At 39.1% G+C, this 19,838-nt stretch overlaps 1 protein-coding gene and 1 long non-coding RNA gene across 25 annotated transcripts in view; both read right to left on the minus strand.

The window, feature by feature from the left end:
• cast (calpastatin) overlaps positions 1–12,396 on the minus strand; it is a 31,355-nt gene extending 18,959 nt beyond the window's left edge. For 5 of the 24 annotated variants that reach the window (XM_011475103.3, XM_011475117.3, XM_020703292.2 and 2 more), the window contains exon 1: positions 7,870–8,019. In XM_011475103.3, the coding sequence (XP_011473405.1) occupies positions 7,870–7,944 (75 nt within the window). In that variant the 5' untranslated portion in view covers positions 7,945–8,019. Of the gene's footprint in view, positions 1–2,480; positions 2,643–7,869; positions 8,021–11,627; positions 11,719–12,164 lie in introns of those variants that run through there. The other 19 variants (XM_011475107.3, XM_020703290.2, XM_011475108.3 and 16 more) reach the window with 11 other exon arrangements.
• A 5,848-nt stretch (positions 12,397–18,244) lies between these two features.
• LOC105354102 lies at positions 18,245–19,824 on the minus strand. Its single transcript, XR_908809.3, has 2 exons — positions 19,713–19,824; positions 18,245–19,600 (listed from the first exon to the last, which is right to left on the minus strand). It is a non-coding gene; the product is annotated as an uncharacterized LOC105354102 (long non-coding RNA).
• Positions 19,825–19,838: the final 14 nt, after the last annotated feature.

The raw sequence follows: 19,838 nt of genomic DNA on the forward strand, positions 1-19,838 counted from the left end.
ATGATCCTGACCTGAGAAGAAATTATAATTCAAAACAAGTTCTGAAATGTCTCATTTACCGGTAATAAATATGCATAAAACAACTGAAGGCAAGGATCTACAGCAGGATAGAATGCTTCATTTTATGAATTAAGACAAATTCAAACTGGATTATTATGTTTACCTGTAAAAGGAAGAAATGACCATTGATGCTAACAAGAATGTAAATACAGCATCACCTTAAATGGGGTTTTGCCTTTAAAGGTCATTTGTTTACAAATGCAATAAAAAAATAATTAATAGGAAAACAAACTTTAAGCTGCAATTTAAAAAATATACACTCCACTCTCAGAAAAAGAAAGGCTACCATAATTAAATGGAAAAAAAACAATGAACTATAAATCAAACTGAAGCAGTTTTGATCCTTCAGCTTCTGAGCTTTAGTCCCCAAGCCCCACCAGATGTTTGTTATGTCACGTCACAGACCTCTCTGTGCAATGCCTCAACTAGACACTTTGAGAGTTTTTTTTTGTCTGTCATTACCTCCGGCATTCCTGCATTCCTGCATTCCTCACTTCTCCTGTGCGCGGTGTGCTCTCAGAGATTTGCCACAGATCATACGCTTACAACAACCACTGATGGAAGCCCCATTATTCCATTTTAACCAAGGACACGTTTCAGTATGTACAGTAAATTAAGAAATGAATGGATGTCAGATAAGCATCTGCGCCAAGTCAACCATAGGTGCTGAGCTTACATCTCATTTTTGATGTGTGAAAATGTGTGTTACAATTAACTTAGAACCTTATTGAAGAATTATTTAAAAAATAAAGTTTGAGCTTTTTACAAGAACACTGTTCCACATTTACACTCAGGGTTTTCCACCACCACATCCTCTTTAGGGCCACTTTGAACAGCGCCGCTGAAGTAACTGAGGTCAAAGCCTTTGTTAAAGGCCTACCACAGAGAGTAACAATAGTGATCTGAACACTATAGGCATCTGTCCTTCCGTACATTCCTGCTAGAACAGCTCTTGAACCAGCAACCCTGTCCCCATATCACTACCCACTAGACCACCAGTGCCTTTCAGCATCAGGTCTCTGAAACGTTTTCTTCTGACAAAAATCAGGAACTTCTTCGCTTGTGGTCCCCAAGCACAACCCCAGCTGGTTTGTGGTTTGAGTGACCGATGAGATGCTTTCCCCTCAACAAGCTATTTTTGTCTTTAAATGTCGCCATTTTTGTGACAAGTCATCATTTCTGAATGCCAAGTGCCTCTGCTAGCGCGGTGGAAAGACTTGACCGTTTCCATGCATCAGATGTTCTATAGTCTGAGCGCCACCCTGAGCATTTAAAGGTACGTGGCAGGAATGTCCCTTTAAACAAGTGTTTCTAACATAAATCGGGTCAGGTTTCACCTGATGAAGAAAAACATTTAGCTTCTTCTGATGTCAAATTTACTAAAATACTGAAGGAACTATATAAGCAGTGAAGTCTGATCAGATTTCCTATATTCTGTGGAAAAACAGATTTCTTTGTGTCTGCACCAGCAACCAGTGGAGACAGTAATGAATGTGTTGATCCAAAGGCACTGACGATCATACTGGAAAAGCTGGTATATCCATCTGACTAGAAAAACCAGTGATGGAGCAAAGAGACAGTGGAGGTATAATGGTCATCTTTCACTTTGGCAACCATGCAGAGCTGCATGTTTGCCATTCTTGCATTAGTTTGATCAATTCCTCATATACTTCAGTGAGCTTAAAGCACCAGGCTCTGCATGATGTATTTTTTTTAAATATGAATGGACAATGCAATGGGTATTCAGGCCTTATCAAATGACAGCAATGAAAAGCCTGTCCCTCATTTAGAAACTGATGACTAATGCTGTGCCCCACCCAACACCACAAGCAGGCATATGGCTGAAAAGCAGTCTTAACCAAGCTGCCAACTTGACTTTGAATTAGCAACTTTCTGAGCAGCCTGTGATCACAATTTCCTTCCAGTGTGGCAATGAAGAAAGCTGCAGTCCAAACGCCAGGAAAATAACTCAAAAGAGAAGTTAAAGTATTATGTTTTAGCAAAAAAGAATCTTTTCCTATTAATGCAAAGTCTTCATCATCAGTGCATCATCAGATGTAGATTTAAGGGTGTAGCTGCCACTGTCAAACTAAAAAGTTCCAAAAAGTTGATTCACAGCAAGACCTTTACTCTCATCTTCAATCCTAATTTGCCATTACCTTGCCGACTGCTGCCCCTGAGGTTCAAAAGAGCAACAACAAAACTGAAACAGAGAAACAATAGTTGTTTTTCAGGTCACTAATTCTTTATGTGGCAGCAAATCACTCAGGCATGACACAGAGGACCACTGCACGACACAAACTGCCAAACAATTCACCAGTTCAGCTCATTGAAAGGAGGCACCAGGTCCAAAAGGAAGCTTCCACACAGAGCTTCACATTCAAACAAGCATAAAGGGGAAATGCAGTCCAGATACGTACCATAGGTTTGACCGTGTGTATATCCTCTTTGTGTTGCTGTATATCCTACTCAAATGCTCTCAGATGTCTGATCACACACACCCTTTCAATCCACACTGTGTCTCAAGCAGAGACTTTCACGCACACACAAACAAACAAAAACACACAAGCACACACACTTAGTGCTCACAAAAAAATGTTTTTCCGCCCTCTTAAAACTTCAGCACAGGCTCCACCTTTTTTGTCGACAAGGCAGCAGAGCAGGCTCAGTCAGATTGGACGCACGGAGACCCACCCACCACAGTCTGTGTCTTTGAGGAAAAACTGCACAAAGCTTGCAAAAAAAACTAATGCTGGGTTCCTGAAGGAGGGGTGTTGGGGTTTGATAACACACACGGTGGTGGACATCAAGCAGGAGGAGGTGAGGAAGAGTCGAAGGTTGAGGCTCTGAAATTGGCTGAGGCAGTTTTTTGAAGGGGATGGGTCTGTCTGATAGACTCACGACTTAGGAATCTAGACTCTAGAGGCCACTTAATCAACAAAGACAGTGTTAGAGAGCCCAAAAACAGAAGGGGGAGGAGAGTCACATGTTGTTGTGCATTCAGAGAGGAAACTGTTCCTGAGAAGTGACGGACAAAGCACCCAAACTAACAGCAGAGTCAAATGTTTACATGGAATAATACAGAAGTCATGTTTTCAGACAGCTCCCCCTGCTGCTTTGATGTAGCTAAAGCATCTGCAGAAATGCACACAGGAGAAAGTTGCTCTGCTCACGATGGTTATCTGTGAGTTTTTACTGTGTCTGTCAGCATGTGATCTCATGCTAAACACACACAATTGGGCATACGAGTCTGGTGTTTGTTTAGTCTCCCAAAACCTGACATCATACAATCAGCTGTAAGAGAAAAAATGCACAAACAGACAGGTGAACTTTCTCTTCTGCAAGACCACAAAATCTTATTGAAGATCTGAAATGAGCCAGCATTTAGTATCATCCTCATAAGGGTTCAAATAAATGATTTTTTCCAAGGCAAACAGAATACATTTTAACCAAATGTGTTGTTTTGAGGGCAGGAAGGCAACTCTCTAGTGTTGCACACAGATATTTATATCTGTTTGGGACCTTCGCGAAAAACAGTTAGATTCACAAACACACAAAGCAGTGTTTTAACTGGGTAAGTGACAAAGTGTCTCAGAAGGAACACAGGTCTACAAGCATGCTGGACGCCTAACTTTGCATCCCTTGGTTACATTTATACAACATGGACAGCCATTGAGTCGAAGCAGTCCCGCCCCTTCAGAGGAAAGGGCCAATCAGAGCAGAAGCTTTCCAGTAGCCTGAACTTTTCTAGCTTCGGGGACATCTTCAGCAAACACATGCATTACGAGGCACTTTTACTGTCGGGCTAAAGTTTAAAGAATAATGGTCTATAAAATCGTGTTTTACCTGTCACCGTAACCTTGACATCCAAAGCTAGTAAACCTGATTAAAACAGTGGACTCTGGCAAACACTGAGGACTTTGAGTAACTGCTTTTGCTGCAAAAAATGTTAAAAATTCAGATAATAAATCAAGAAGAAACAAAGTTTGTAAAAAAAATTTTTAATTTAGATTGAAAACATTTTTGGCCAAACCTGTCTATGCTACATTTAGATTTCGTCATTTAGCATTGTGATAAAAAATAATGTTTTTTAAAATGTTCTTGTGGAAATTTTTTCTCACGATGAAGGACTCATACAAAGAAAACTACACTTAAAGTTTCATTTCTGAGTATTTCTTTATTCAAATCATTGTGAATCCGGAGCAGGTGAAAAAATGCAGTTGGAAAAAGCTTGTAGGTGTGACATCAAATCTAAAATGGGCAGGCCACAAGCTCCCGGCTCTGCTCCATTCTGATGCATCCACTTGACAACCAGATCCGTGCACGTCTTCCTTTTCCTCATCTGAGCTGGCATCTGGCTCAAAACTTTACAGCTGGATAGCTCCAATATTGCTCACTGTTTTTGTTGCACCAGTCATGTTCGTTGGGAGTGTGAGGGGCTTTAAGCTAGCGGGAGAGAATGTCAACAAATAGATGACAGGAAGGAAGGGCAGGCTCACTCCACGTCAACGGTCCTGCCCACAACTCAGGCAAATTTCTAATGAACTCCTGCCGTTCTGCAGTAATTATGTCCTAGAAAATAACACAAGTTTTTTTTTCCTAAAAATAATCATAATAAAGAGACCACTGGGAACGGTTCTACAAGAGATTAAAATAGGATAGGAGTGAGACTTTAGGGAGATTAAGAAGTCTGTGCTACGGAGAAACTGAAGGTCCTCCAACCAGTTCATTATGTTTCAAATCATGCCCTTATGGTGACCCCCCCAATCAGTCTCTATCCTGCCCTACATATGAGCATTAAGAAAATCAATGACATACTGTAAAAGAGAAAACATACTAAAAAGAAATTGGCTGAATCCTTTACAAGTCTATGTCCTCATATATACATATATGAATGACAGTGTTGGGATTAAATGGGGCAGTGTTACTTAAAACAGCAATGGTTCCAACATGTGAGTTGTCACATGACAGTCAACTATGGGGTGTTCTTTGCTCTGCGTTGAAATTCTTCTAAATTTAGCTCTGCATGTGCTCCCTGCTTTGCCAACCCATACTTCACTCTACAGCAGTGACAAGCAAGTCGGAACAACAAACAGCATCTCTTGTCTGTGCTTTGTCTGCACTGTCAGGCTGTAGCTGACACTGCAGACAAACAAGGATTATACAGTTTTTACAAAACCAACTGCATTGCTGCTGTCACTCCAACCTTTAGACTACTGCTCCTGTGGAGAGTCAGAGAGTAATCAACATCTTACATTACATTTTCTGGTAAACCTGAGTCTGCAGGGCCTATGCTGCTGACCCACCGATCTTCAAGACAAACATCACGAGACTCCAAACACAAGCCTCCCCTCAAGCATCACAGGCGTAAACAGACCGGAGCACAAATGTGTAAACAGAGTTTGGTGCTGCCTTGAAGCTCTAACAGAGCGGGTTTCACAGGTGCGACATCATTTGGGTTGGCAGCCAAATACAGGGCTAGCTCACAGTGACATGAGGGAACTGACAGCTCACGGCTGGATGAGTGCAGGGTCATGTCACAGTCTGACGATGAGACACAAAATCTCCTTCCGTGATTGATTTAACACGTAATTGCACAAATATTACCTTGTTAAACAAACACCTAAACAAAAGTGACTGGCTGTAAAAAAAAAAAAGTAGGACTCATCTTCAAAATAGTGATGAGAGAATAAAAAGTAAGCATGAGTCCAGCTGCAGCTAAAACAAAAGTTCAGGTTGAAATCTTCTGGCAGCAGATCCTCAATGTTATTAAGGATGCAAGACAAAGAAACTACCTTAACAGAAGCAAAGACTTTGGAAGGCCCTGTGCACTGCCACGTCAACTTCACATAAAATATTAATCAGTACTTCCCCTTAAAGCTGAATGTTGCTTGAGGAGATGCCACTAAAGCAAGCTTGCTGTGCGTAAAATAGCATCTTCTTTACGGAGAACACCTAAGATTAAAAGCAAATATCGAATGAAGCACTGATGCATAACCCCTTAGGCAATTTTCTCACGTTACGTCATAAAGGCATAACACTTCAGATTAGGCCTGCACAATATACCGCAAATTTATCGTTATCGCAATATCCAGCTCTGCAATATGCATATCGCAAAAGACGGCGAAAATCGCAATAAACCGTAAACCTGAAATGTGTTAAAACAATCTTATGGCAGCTTGAACCATTTAACGAATCAAATAAATCCCTTTATGCATTTGACCAATCGGATGGACGCCTTCAAGTTGTTGACTAATCGGAGGGAGGCCTTTTATGTTGGATGTTTGTCACCTATGTTGACGAGCGTCATTTGGAGTATAACTTTTAACTGTTGCAATGAAATGGGAATGATGGTTTTGGTTATTTTGCTATTTATTTATATACCGCAAATCACATCGTTATCGCAATATTAATCTCTAACATTGCATATCGCAAGTTTTCCTCATATAGTGCGGCCCTAGTTCAGATCATAATTCCGCACTTATGTGAGGGTGAAGCATGCCTGTGAAGGATGGATCCAGCTTTAAATATCGCTTCGCTGCATGTTTCACCTGACTGAACACAGCAGCAGCTCTGACTGGTTCGTTACAGAGGAATGAGTGCTGCTTCTATCCACTAAACAACCTTATCTTTGATTCAGCTCTGTGTACAAGAAGCAACGTTTATTAAAGAATACTTTCATGGAACGTGAATCCACAAAGCAGGAATATTGGAACAACTTTATTATAGCTAAGTGAACATCTAGAGGTATTGTATTTCATCTGATGGACTAATAAAAAGCCTTTTTATTAAGCTGAAATCAAGAGCAGCTGTTTTTATCTGAGATAGAAGCTTTGAAGGTGAACCAAAGCGACTGATCACTGAAACGCAAGTTTTAGAGAAGACCTCACACTCTATTTCTATAATGGCTCCAGTTGTGTGTTGACTCTAAATCATTTCTCTATAACTTTCTCTTTTACTTGTTTTGCAACATTACAGTAAAATGACAATGGACTGTGAACTGGTGAGGTACAGAAGGGGGCGGGGAGTGGGTGGGGTCTTCTGAAATCCAGAACACAGCAAATGTTTCAGGAATCCAACAATCCTAATTTTCCCAGGATGCATCTAAATGCTCCTTGTTTCCTTCCTCCCACTTCGCCTTTTTGACCTTTAACACATAGATTGACTTTGAGCAAACCAGCACAGCCCTGATAAGACAGCAGTGACATGAGCCCCGTCACATATCACCACTCAATCACCTTCTCTGGCTGACACCTTCGAGCAGAGCAGAGGATATCAGAAGTTTGCAGGTCTTTACCCAACACTGTGTCCAAGCTTAATGTAACTCTCCATTTTATCAGCTACAAACCCAACAAAATGCGTCATCTGTTTACCCAGAATACCTCATGGGAGTGATTTTTTTTTCTCTAGGAGTGGGAAAAAACTTTTAAACTGAAATTTCTGTTTTTGTTTCAATTACTTTGGATGTTTTAGCACAAAAACCCTCCTTTAACTCACACATAAACCCAAAAGATGGCTCACTTTTCTGACTCCTGTGGATCCTCTTGGCTAACTCTGCAGGCCTCTGAGCGCCTGTCTTGGTTTAATGTCTCGCTCGGAAAAGCTTGCAGGCTGAATTCTGAGCAGCTCACACATTCCAGCAGACGAGGGGGAAGAGTCACAGACGGCTGATTCCCCTTTAAGCTCTCTGCTCAACGCGCAGAACAAACTAGACCGGGGATCCGACTAAACACTTTCACTGACTTTTGTTAAGAAAACATGACCTATATGAATTAGTTAGACACAAACACAGACACGTTTGCCACAGACCTGCTCCTCCACAGACGCATCCTGCAGGGCCGGGGCGTCCCGTGGGCCTCGGATCCAGCTCAATAGCTGGCCCATGTCTGATTGCGTGTGTGTGAGTGTGCTAGGCTGAGAACCTCTGCCTTATCTGTGGGCTTGCAGCATGTTTCCAGCAGGCAGGGAAGGAGAAAAAAAAAAGAAGGGAGGGCAGCATGAGAGGAGGAGGTGTGGCCACAGAGCAAAGAGGGATCAGATGTGGAAGTCACAGGAAAGCAGGCTAACTTTCAGGGCTATAAAGGGAAGTTAGATGACTGTGGACTGACACCCACCTCACAAGGGGCCACATCTGAGCAGGTTCTCAATAGTTCACCCAAAAAAAACAAAAAAAAACAACAGGACATAAAAACGTGAAAGAGTGTATAAACTATTATTTACAGCATCAGTAAAAGTCAGTGTTTCTGCTTTTATCAGCATGAGAACACCCAGATCTGCAGCAATAAAGAGCTAAATACAACTTGATTTGATCACTCATGAACGGTTGGCAGAACAAAAAAGATTTATGATTAGTACTGGCAGCATAATTCCCTTCAGAGCCAAACCCAAGAGGCAAAGCTGAGTTGAAGCCTTTAAGCCTATTCTTTGCCACAGCATGGTCAACTGAACACCATAACGGCTGGAAATGGACTTGATTGCATTTTGGTGCTTTCAACATCTGGTTGAGACAAATAAAACTGAACTAATTGGAGCAATGGGAATTTTATCATGATTTTCCGAACCAGAACAGCTTGAACTCCACCAGCAGAAATGCTTTTGATAAGCAGGAATGCAGGGAGTGTTTCTGTGAACACACGGGCAGCAAACTTGCAGAAGCTCAAGGCATGGGAGTTGTTTTACTGAGGCTTCACGTAATGCACCAACTTTTCCTTTTTCTGTCTTTTTTCTGGAGGACATTTTCTAAAAACGTTTATGCAAATGTGTTTCTTTTGGGACAAAAACACCTTGAATTCCTACTTATCTCAGAACGTGGGTGTGCCTTAAGGTTCTCGTAACTTTCAGACGTGACCTCTTCTATGCCACTGAGCAGTTCATGGGTGGGGGTGGATGAACAATAGAAGGCCTTTGTATGAGTCTGTGTGATGAAATCAGTCAGACAGCTGAGTTGTCTCAATTTTTTTTTGGGTGGAAAGCATTTTCGTTAACATTAATCTGTTTAAAGCCAACATCTTTTTGAGATTCTCATGTGCAGAGTTATTAACACAAAAACAAAATAGCTTCCATTTATAATCATGTAACAAACATCTTTAAATATTACTTCTTTTAATGAAAAATGAAGCAGGAGTCTTTATTATCCTAATTAATGTAAAACACTCCGAAGATAGAATAAGAATAGGCCCAAAAAGTGTAACATTTTCACAGAAAAAAATGTTTTCAACCCCCACTGTCATATTAGAAAATTGAGCTGATCCTTGCCTGGTGACCTGTGAAGGATGTACCCCGCCTTCACCCAACAGTGGATCAGATAGGCTCCAGCAACCCCATGGTCCTAAAAGGGATGAATGGAAGGAGCTGAAGCTCCTGTCTCATCTCTTTAATTTTAAAGATCTGGAATATTATATTTAAAACGGAATTTAAAAAATAAAAAAATTCCCCACACACCTTTCACAAGTGTACGAGCCAATGCACACATCAGAATGGAGGAAACAAAATATATGCGTAATATTTTTGCCAAAAAAAGAGGATTTCTTCTTTAAATTTTTAAAATTACAGAACCAAACTAACATCTAAAAGAAAAAATGTTATGAAATATAGATTTCTAGATTGACTAGGTTTCTGCTTTTCCATCAGCATGATGAAACAGTGAGTGTTGAACCTCCCCTGTCTGTTTTTTTCAATGCATTCTCACAAATTGGAATGAAGTCACACTAGTTCTTTCTCCACACCTAACAGGTAAACATGACAAATCATGTAAAGCAGAAGTTAATGTTAGCCTTTAAGATTTTTTTTTCGTTTTGAGACTACTGCATGCTCACACATGCTCTGTGCAAAATTTGAATTGGTGAAACATTTTCTTGGTTAGAAGACACACCTTTGCCATCCCAAAACCCCACCTGAGCCTGTAAAACTGGCAGGATCAGAAATTAAACATTCTCAGATGTAATCTCCAAAACCTGAGCAAGCTACTAAAAACATATGAGTGGCATCTCAGGAAAAAACAACGTTTGAATTCATTTTTACCTGCAGAAGTAGTTCACGAACAGGAATTAAAAAAAAAAATGTCAACAAACTTGTAAAAGTGTGGGAAGATTTCATGTAACTGGACACCAGAGTAAACAAAAGTTTATCTTAATTTAGAGTCTGCTGGACTTAAGCCATCCACCTCTTTAACAGCCTTCCTCATTTTGCTGTATTAATTTACAGCTTATTCTGACACCTGTCGCTGAGCGTCAACATGCAGTTATTTAAATGATGAAGAATAAACGAACGGAGCGGGATGGTGGATGAAAATGAAAATCATAGTTCTGATTTAGATTGATCAAAATGACTTTTTTCTTGTCGAGAAAGGATCAGAGTAACTCTAAGTCAGCAGGTTGACAGGCCAGAAGAGTCAGCTCGTGAAACTGAGAACAACTCCATCCAGCAGAGGGAGACAAAGACACAGAAGCTCTTGCAGATTTCCTCTTTTAGAACAATGTGTAGGTACATGTTATAAAACAAATCAAAAGGTTTTTATTTCACACTTTCCAAAACATCAGTTTAAAAAAAATATTTTGCTTTTAAAGCTATTTCTGTGAAAGCATCAGGAGAAGAAGCACAAAGTCTGACACTGCAGTTTTTAGTGAAATGTCCAAACAAGCACAGTTAGTTTGTATATCCAACAATTCCTTTTCCTGTTCGGGTCCTTACAAGTACCAAATAAGGTCTAAGGTCTTCACTGGCTGCCTGTCTCCCAGAGGATTGGACTGTAAAGTTCTGCTGCTGGTTTATCAAGCTTTGAATAGTTTAGCTCCAAAATACATGAGTGACCTCCTGAACCAGTATGTACCACCCACACCTCTCCAGTCATCGGAATCCAGGTTTTTGTCAGTTCCTAGAGTCCAAATAAACAAGTGTTGAAGCTGCAATCAGCTTCTATGCTCCATCTGGAACAGACTTACAGAAAGCTTTCGATCAGCGGAAACACTCAGTTTATTTAAGTCCAGGTAACCTGTTCTCAGCTGCATTTGATTAGTTTTCATTCATTAACTATCTTTACATTTTGATTTTAATAATCACTCCTTTCATATTTCTTTTGAATGTTTCTTTAATGTTTTATGTAAAGCTCTTTGAATTGTCTTTGTACATGAAATTTTCCCCCTTCAAATTAACTTGCCTTGCCATAAAAAAGTTGTGGATTTTTATAGAGTTTAAAATGGTTTAACTGATTTTACCCAAAAGCAGATTGACTGCTATCCATTTCAGCAAAACAGCTGATATTTAAATGACTTATCTGTTGGAAATTGTCAGGATTTGTGTCACAGAAAACCAAAAGGAAACATAAACTTCAAAGCTGAAGTCTCCACTGTGAACAAGCTTCTGTTACATCTCCCTCAGGAGATGTATAGCCCTGTGCCAAAATGTACAGTATCAAACAGATGCTTTCAAACTAGTTGAGTTGGTTTTTCTAATAATAATTTTGATGCAGCATCTTCTCAGATTCCTTTGAAAGTACTTGCATTAAGTGTGTTTCCTGAGGATGAAACGGAAGACAGAAGGAGGGGTTGAAGACCAGCAGATTTACTCACAAGACTCATCCAGTACGCAGCATACGCCATGAGGAACCAAAGGTGAGCTCAGCCCTACAGCAGTGTCTCCAAAACTCTCAGCCAAAACCTCTTCTTCTGTCTCTTGACACTTTCATGCCCAAAGCCTTAAGCGCCACACCCCGCAGCCCCACCGTCACTGATCCGCGCGCTTCATTTGATGCAGTCAAATTCCAGATGTTTCACAACATTCCACACCTTCGCAGAACTCAGAGGAACTTTGTGCGCACACGACGGAGTTTCTTGTAAAACTTTGGCGCGGGCTTGGGTTAGATCACGGTCTTGCAAAACTTTGGTAAAACTTTAGTAAAACGAAGCGCACATCATGGTTCTATGACCATGAGGGGGAGCTGCTTCAGTAAACATCCCATAATATCCTGTAACTATTTTCCCGCACGCTTCTAACAATGAAGGGTCACCTATCCTTCTACTTTAAATAGCTCATGTCCATTTTGACCAATAACACACACATGACACCACCACCACCACCACCCATGTTTGCATGACAAAAATCCAAACCTGTTTCGCGTCTCTGTGGTGACCGTGGGTTCTCCTTTTGTGCGGCATCCTCAAACTTTTTTAGTTTTGTCGGAGTTGTCTGGTTCAAGCTTGTCGACCTCCTCTGAGTTGCTCCTCCCGAGGCAAAAACTTGGATGGCAAAAGAAAAAGAAAAGGGGAAAAAAATGTTTCACCGATCAATTCAGCATTGAGGTGTTCAGCATGTAGACTCTTGTAGGTGTTACTTCATTCGGGCAATGATCTCAATGAGGCGTTCTTAGATAGTCTGTTTGCGCACGCATTTATCCACCATCATTTAATTTATATGAGTCATACGATCAACAGTTACTTTGTGCAACTTCGAGCTGACTTAAGAGTTTGAAGTTTTTGAATGTAGGGATAGTCACATTCCTGCGTATGACGCACCTGCCGTTTCTGTTTTTTCTTTGTTTTCAATTTATTTATTTTTATTACAGGTTTATCTAAGATTGTTTTCATGGGACACACCCTTCAGCACAAGGGAGAGTTGACTCACCAGTTTCCACCCTTTTTTCTGGAAAATATTTTACAACCCAATGCTGCCCTCAAGTGGTTAATATAGGAACTGCTCAGACAACTCACCTTCTGAGGGTCTGCAAGCAGAATAGAATAGAATAGAATAGAATAGAATAGAATAGAATAGAATAGAATAGAATAGAATAGAATAGAATAGAATTAAGCGCCTTTATTGTCATTGTACTTGGTAAAATGAAATTCAGGTACAGTTCTCTTCAATGTGGACAGTCAATACAGATAAAATAAATAGAAAAAGAACACCTTACATAACTAAAAAAATGTGCAAAAATCAGACAAATGTGCGGGAAATAGGGCAAAATGTGACTGAATATGATTTATACTGTCAATGTCTGCAACTTGATGTTCTGGAGCCACCCATATGTGGCTCCTTAGCTTTGAAGAAAAATGGAAACGATTTGGATAAATAATAAGTTTATCAGTTACTAAGTTTTTTTTTCATTTATTTTTAGATGATTTAACTGAGGTAATCTTACATGCCTTGCAACAGACTCGTTACCTGTCCAAAGTGTACCCAATGGTTTGCCCAACAATAGCCAGGTTAGGCTCTGGCAGCCCCTTGTCCCTGAAAGGGATACAGCAGGTTAGGTAAATGGATGGGTGGATGGTGATCTCATCTGTTTAAGTGGGAGAACTTGCACAATTGGTTGCTGACTAAATACCTTTTGGCCCAGCTGTAGGTGGTAAAGGGTTTGATTTACTGTCAGAGTGGTTCATTATCATAATAGGTTTAAACTCATATGATTAGCTTATACCCAGATGCAGTTCAGCGACAAAATTTGCACAAAAGTTGTGTGATTGCAAATCTACTGTAGTGTAGTTAAGGTATCGTATTGACACAGGATACATTTTATTTTGAAAATAACTTGTTTTTTGTTTTTTTATTGTTCTTTCTCATTGATTTACTGCATGGAAATGGACAGGGTGTCTACTCTCAAAACCCAAACAGGTTAGAGCTTGGATGAGAACCCACCTGGGACTGTCAAGTGCTTTCAGTAACTGCAGCCACAGGGAGGAACTCTCAAGTGTTTCCTTGTGCCGGTTCCTTGTAAATGCAGTGGGTGGGGTCAAGAAGGGTTTCTGCCATAAATCTGAAGCCAAATTGCATTAGCAAGTCACTGTCGAAACCACTAATGGATGTAACTGAAAGCAAAACAATGTCTTGCTTCACTACTCACTCGATTTGGGGGGATTAATCCCAAAACACTTCACTGTAATCTCTATCACTAACTAAGAAAATTCATTTTAGAAATTGGAATAATTTGGATTTTTGTAGATTTGAAACATATTTAAATGCTTAGAATAGATTTCATTGTAACAGTTATACTTGATTTGACTACAGTGAATTAATGTTTGTGTGTGTTTGGCTGCAAACTGGAAACGTGTGGAGCAGTGATGGAGAGGAGGTCACTGAACAAGATCTTGTCCATAATGGACAACCCAAACCATCGTCTTCACCCTGTTCTGGACAAACAGTGGAGCTCATTCTCCAGGAGGCTCAGACAGCTCCGCTCCAAAACTGCCAGATACTGGAAATCCTTCCTACCCAACACAATTCAATTCTACAATATCTCACAGTGTAGCAGATGACTTTTGCACATTTTTGCACATTGTTACCTGTTTACCTGTTTGTAAATAGTCTTTAAATTATACTGCCTTATTTGTTTACATCTCTGCTACTTTTTTACTTTTTATGTTTTTTTACATAATTTTTTTTATATTATTCTACATTCTCTTATTCTTACTGCTATGGCAACGCACAAATTTCCCATGTGTGGGATCATTAAAGTACTTCTGATTCTGATTCTGATTAAAACATTTGTGATGAATTATGATCAAACTGTATATGAAAAGATTTTGGGGGGAAAAGGAAAATGGAAAAACTGACCAACTCTTTCAATATTTTCTCAACAGCTATAGACATTAGCTCATAGCTTTGGTCTGCAACCTTTAGCCATGGAGTAGCCATTAACTTCAGTTTCTTACAGACTAAAACCCAGCGAGAGCCGCCAAGTCCCACTTTACTGTTTAGAAAAAATATATATTTTACATTTTTTTGTGACCATCAAGCCATTTATTTCTGAAATATGGCTTTAAAAAATACAAGCAATTAGTTGCTACAGTGTGATATTACTTTTATCTAACCTTTGACAACTGCACATACAAGTTCTTTTTAAAATAAAATGTGTCCAGTGTTAATAAGAGCTTAGGGGTGTTCATTCTGAAAGTTTATTTATTAAATTAATCCAAAACTGTCAAACACAGTGTAGATTGAATTTCTGTACAAATTCCTTCATTACTCACTACTTGTTGCACTGCGTAGGGCATTCACCATTTTTGGGGGAGGCCGCTTTAACAATTCCAAAATTCCTAGCCCTGCAAATTTACAAGTTCTCTGCAAAAGACTTGTGTGCATCGATGCTCCGTAGATTGGCAAATATAGACCAAATTATATAACGTTTGAAAAATTTGTCATCTGAAAAAAAAATGTATTTAAATCATGTTTAAAAAAGTAGTGAGCATGGTGTCCAAATTGCATTAAAATGTAGGGCACTAGATAGTCCTGCACTGTATGGATTAGGGACAGAGCCTGAGTGATTTTTTTTTTTTTTCTGAAATTCAAAATAGAAAAGTACAAAAGAAACAAATTCACAAAAAACAAGACCTAGCTAAACCCCTAGGCCTCATGCAAAGACTTAAGAATTTTGTTTCCTGGTATTCAAGACACTGACTGCTCTAATTTTAGCTGAGCAGAGTGAAGAATGACTCCGGACCGCCACACCAAAGTCAAGATCCACCATGTCCACAGATGCCAATCTCTCTGACACCAGAGTGACATTTTCTCAGCAGTTGCTTACAGAGGGTGACATTTGGACAATGCTGTTCAGCTTTTGCAATCAAATCTTCACCTTTATTTTCCTTTTGTTTCCAGTAACACTGAGGATATCTTTCAAGACCTTTGTTAATAAATAATTCCCAGTTTTCCTTTTCAGCTGTCATATTACAACTCACAAAAAACAAGCAAAATAGGTTTGCGTGTGGAAAGAACGAGCTGTGGAAGGAGGTGACATTTGACACAACTTTGGGACGAGCTGGGAATCCATCAAATCAGTGTCTCACTGTAAACAAAAACAACAATAATACGACGTTCTCAGTTAACAATGCATAAAAAATGCATTTGAGCCCAAATTTCACAGCACATTCATGAAACCGCTGTAATTTTAAGATTAGATTCAACAGTTATAGTGCAGCTGTCATGTGATCTCCACGCTACAGAATGGGCTGCAGCGTATTTATACAACAGAAGCACATCTTCAACAAACTGATCCCATCAGCTCCTCAGGAGGTTTTAATAGGAGAGTTTCCTCTACAAAGTAACAGTAACTCAGTGGGATTGCAAATCAAATTTGATACACTTTTAAAGTTTGTTTTTATACAAGACCTCATCTGCTAAAGGGACTGTTTAAGACTTTTCCTTGCAAACAGCAACCAAACTGTCTGATTCTTCTTAAAAGGCACAAGGTTTTACTTTGAAAAGCACATTAGAGCATGACAAGTCCTTTAATAATAAGATTGTATGACCTTATATTAATGTTAAATCTGCAATCAGAGGAAGATGATTTACAACTGTTTCATGATTTACATGCTTTCTGTTACTCTGTAGAATAATTAACTTCATACATGTGTTCAATTCTGAATCACACCAGAGGAGTTCTTCTTCCACAAAACGGCACACATGTTTATGATTCATTTAGCAAGAGTGTTTTTTGACAGAATTTAATAATTATATTCAATTGAATTCTGTGTTTTTCCTACATAATCAGTAAAGATGGGTATCTTCTTAGTACACGTCTTAAGTTTTTGGCCTCAAATAAAAAAGTGACGCAATGTAGGATCACACATGCTGTTGTAAATGAATGACAGTGTTTACAACCTGCTCTAAACTTGTTTATTTGGGATTTCAGATACAGAAAGAGGTGAAAATTATTTTTCCCAACTAAATTGTTAAATTTTGATATGAGATCATATCTCTCATGTGCAAAGGATGATGCACCTAAAACCAGATGAATTATTAGAATCAACGACAGTAAAAATAGCTACATGGTAAATGCTGTGAATGTTGTCACTGCTGAGGTGCCAAACCTAGAAAAGAGGAGGAAGTGCAGATAAATGCTTCATATCTTTTCACTTCCATTTCATTTTGCTTGAATGGTCATGTGCCGAGGCTGCTGTTTATCTATCTGCCACGTCTTCTTCTGCGTCAGCCCCTAGTTAAAAGCTTCCCCCGCACCGTTCTGCAACTGGAAAAATAATTAGTTGGCAAAGCATGTTCAAACCTCTGACCTCATTTCATGGAAGTGCTGTGTGTGAGCATTGGCTTTGAGTGTTGGTATGAGCGCTCACTCGGTGACATCTGGAAGGAGTGACTGAAAGGTCAGAAGATGCAGAGAGCCAGCTGGAGCTGAAGATTTTAGAAGGCTAGCACTGTCCCCGGTTCAGTTGTAATTTCAAGGCTGTTGAGTGTTTCTGCTGCCGGAGTGAGTGCTGTGTTCTAAGCAAACAGTTGTTGCTAGGTAAACGTGGATTAAAGCTCAGATCTGGTGCAGACCTGTTGACACATGCCCGGATGACCACACGTAATGACTAACAGTTTGTTACACGGAAATCCATTTCACACCATAATTAAAATGGAAATGTCCATAAAGGACACTGATTTTACTTGCGGTTCTTGGTTAATACAGTTATTTTGTGATGAAATGTACCTGCAATCTTACTTACAAAAAAAATGATCTCAGAACTCCTCAATTTATTGGTTGTAGATCTCACGAGCATGCACGCACTTAAGCAGAACCGGAGGAAGGAGCATCATTTCAATTGTTGACTGCATGCAGTCACTGTTTGATTTGATAAGGAAATGAAAACTCATGATGCAATATATCATACTTTACAACCAGATGATGAAACATTTTCCAGTCCATTCACTGAGCTAAAGCCCCATGAAAGTTATCTACATTTTAAGCTAAAAGGGAAATATGCCTCCCGTTGACTGATGTTTTTCACGTCTTTCTTAACACGATGTTTGAACATTGAGTTTGTGTTCTCTCATTTTCTGCATTTGGCATTAGTTTGCATTGGTAGTTTTTTTAATCTTGACTCAATTCACAGCAGTGTTTAGTATGAACCACAGTGATTAAACAATCTAACCGTCTATGAAATCCGTACTTTTACACATGTTCTGCTTTCAATGAAACATGCTCTATTTAAATCCTAGATAATCAAACTACTGTACCTATTATACAATAAAATACTGAAGACAATTGTGTTAATTAGTGTTCCTAATTTTGGCCATTGTGCATGAACAAACAGTACAGACATATTTTTGATTTCTTGTCCAGAGCTCTAAATTTAGTTGGTTAAAAAGTGAAGAAAGTAGAAGAAAATGTAAAAGATCAACTGTTAAAGGAATATCAGTTCATCTTTTCTTGATCTACTTTTTAGGCTGATCCCGTATCACACCAAAACATGTGTTTTCTCCATTTGCTTTATTTGGTTCAGTCAGAGTGTCCATTCTGTGTAGTTCAGGTGCAGCAAGTGGTTAGTGATGAAAGCATCCATGCAGTTTCTGCGGGTACTATCAGGGTGAGGATGCTACATCTGTGAAGTCATGAACATAAGTGCAATAAGGAAAAAAGACAGCAGAGTGTACACTCAGATGTCATGTGAAATAAATGCGGAAGTTAAAATAACAACTATTCCATGACATATCGGCTCATTAACCTTGAGATCTTCTTGTCTAAATTTTGTAGGCATGAGAATGTTTTGAGGTATTTGATGTTGTTAGATCTCTTGGACACAAGTAGACTTTTTTATTTGACATGACACAACATGAATCAGATAAATGGTTTGCATTTACTTTTTGGTCAGGTGGAAGAAAATCCGACAGATATGGAACATACAGATTATAGGTACTAAATGAAACATTTAACTTAAATAATGACACGTAACTTTTAATTTTAATTTATAACATCGAATCTTATAGGCATTTCTTGCCCGTGTATATCTGCCTACAAATGAATTGAACACAACAACGTTTGCAAAGCTGTAATGCTTCACATTTTTTTCCTCCCTCCAGTTTTTATGTGTGTCTTTAATATTTGTTAAAGTTCTTTATTTCTTCAAGACAGATTTTCCGTTCTATTTCATATTGAGAGTTTTTTTGTGTTGGTAAGTTTTTGAAATAATGAATAGGCTGAATAATGTTTTGAAAAGTTAATGCAAAATACATAATAATTACCTAAACCTTATAAAACTGTTTTACTACTTTAAGTTTTGTTTGTCTCAAAGAAGGTACCTACGTGACACTGATTCCAAATAAATAAATACATAAATAAATTAATCAGTATAAAATCTTTGGAAATATTTTAAACTTAAAAATAAAAATCCATTAACATCATTTGGTACATTGTTGTACATTTGTGCCAAACATACAGCTTCTAAAGAAGCTTTGCATGATTTTAATGTAAATGTATTATATGGTAATAAGTTATGCCCTAAATGTAAAATTCACACACACAAAAAATAAAAAAACAAAAACAATGACTTTCATTGGTTTACTGTTATTTCCCATTTCTTTCACCAACGGCAATAAGGTGTAAGATCTATGTCTCTAACTTCATTACATTTATATTAAATCTGTCCTGTACACACATTAAAAGCTGAAATCTGAGTTGAAACGTTTGCCATGCTCTGAATTGAATGTCTCTGCTTGAGCTGGAGAATCCCGATTCCTGTAGAGATCTGCGTATGTGAACGGGAGCTGTCCGCGGTGCTGAAACTCCTCCCCATCTCAGCATCACGACAAAATGACGGCCTCTTTTCAAAATCTATTAAACAAAGTAAAAAAAGGGCGAATAGCCAAGTTTAGGGACATGTTTGAGCTCCACAGACAGACTGCATCATGGATCAGAGGAGAGCCAAATGTGACTCCATACATACGGATCACGAGCTTTGCTCCTTGATTTCCTTCTTCTCTTTCTCCTGCTGGGATATTTTTAGGCTGACGTCCCCTTCCCTCCCTTCAAGGACCAGAACTCAATCTAGCGAGAGGTAGACGCCAAATTG

Source organism: Oryzias latipes, chromosome 5, assembly GCF_002234675.1.
Source record: "Oryzias latipes chromosome 5, ASM223467v1".
NCBI classification, from domain to species: Eukaryota; Metazoa; Chordata; class Actinopteri; order Beloniformes; family Adrianichthyidae; genus Oryzias; species Oryzias latipes.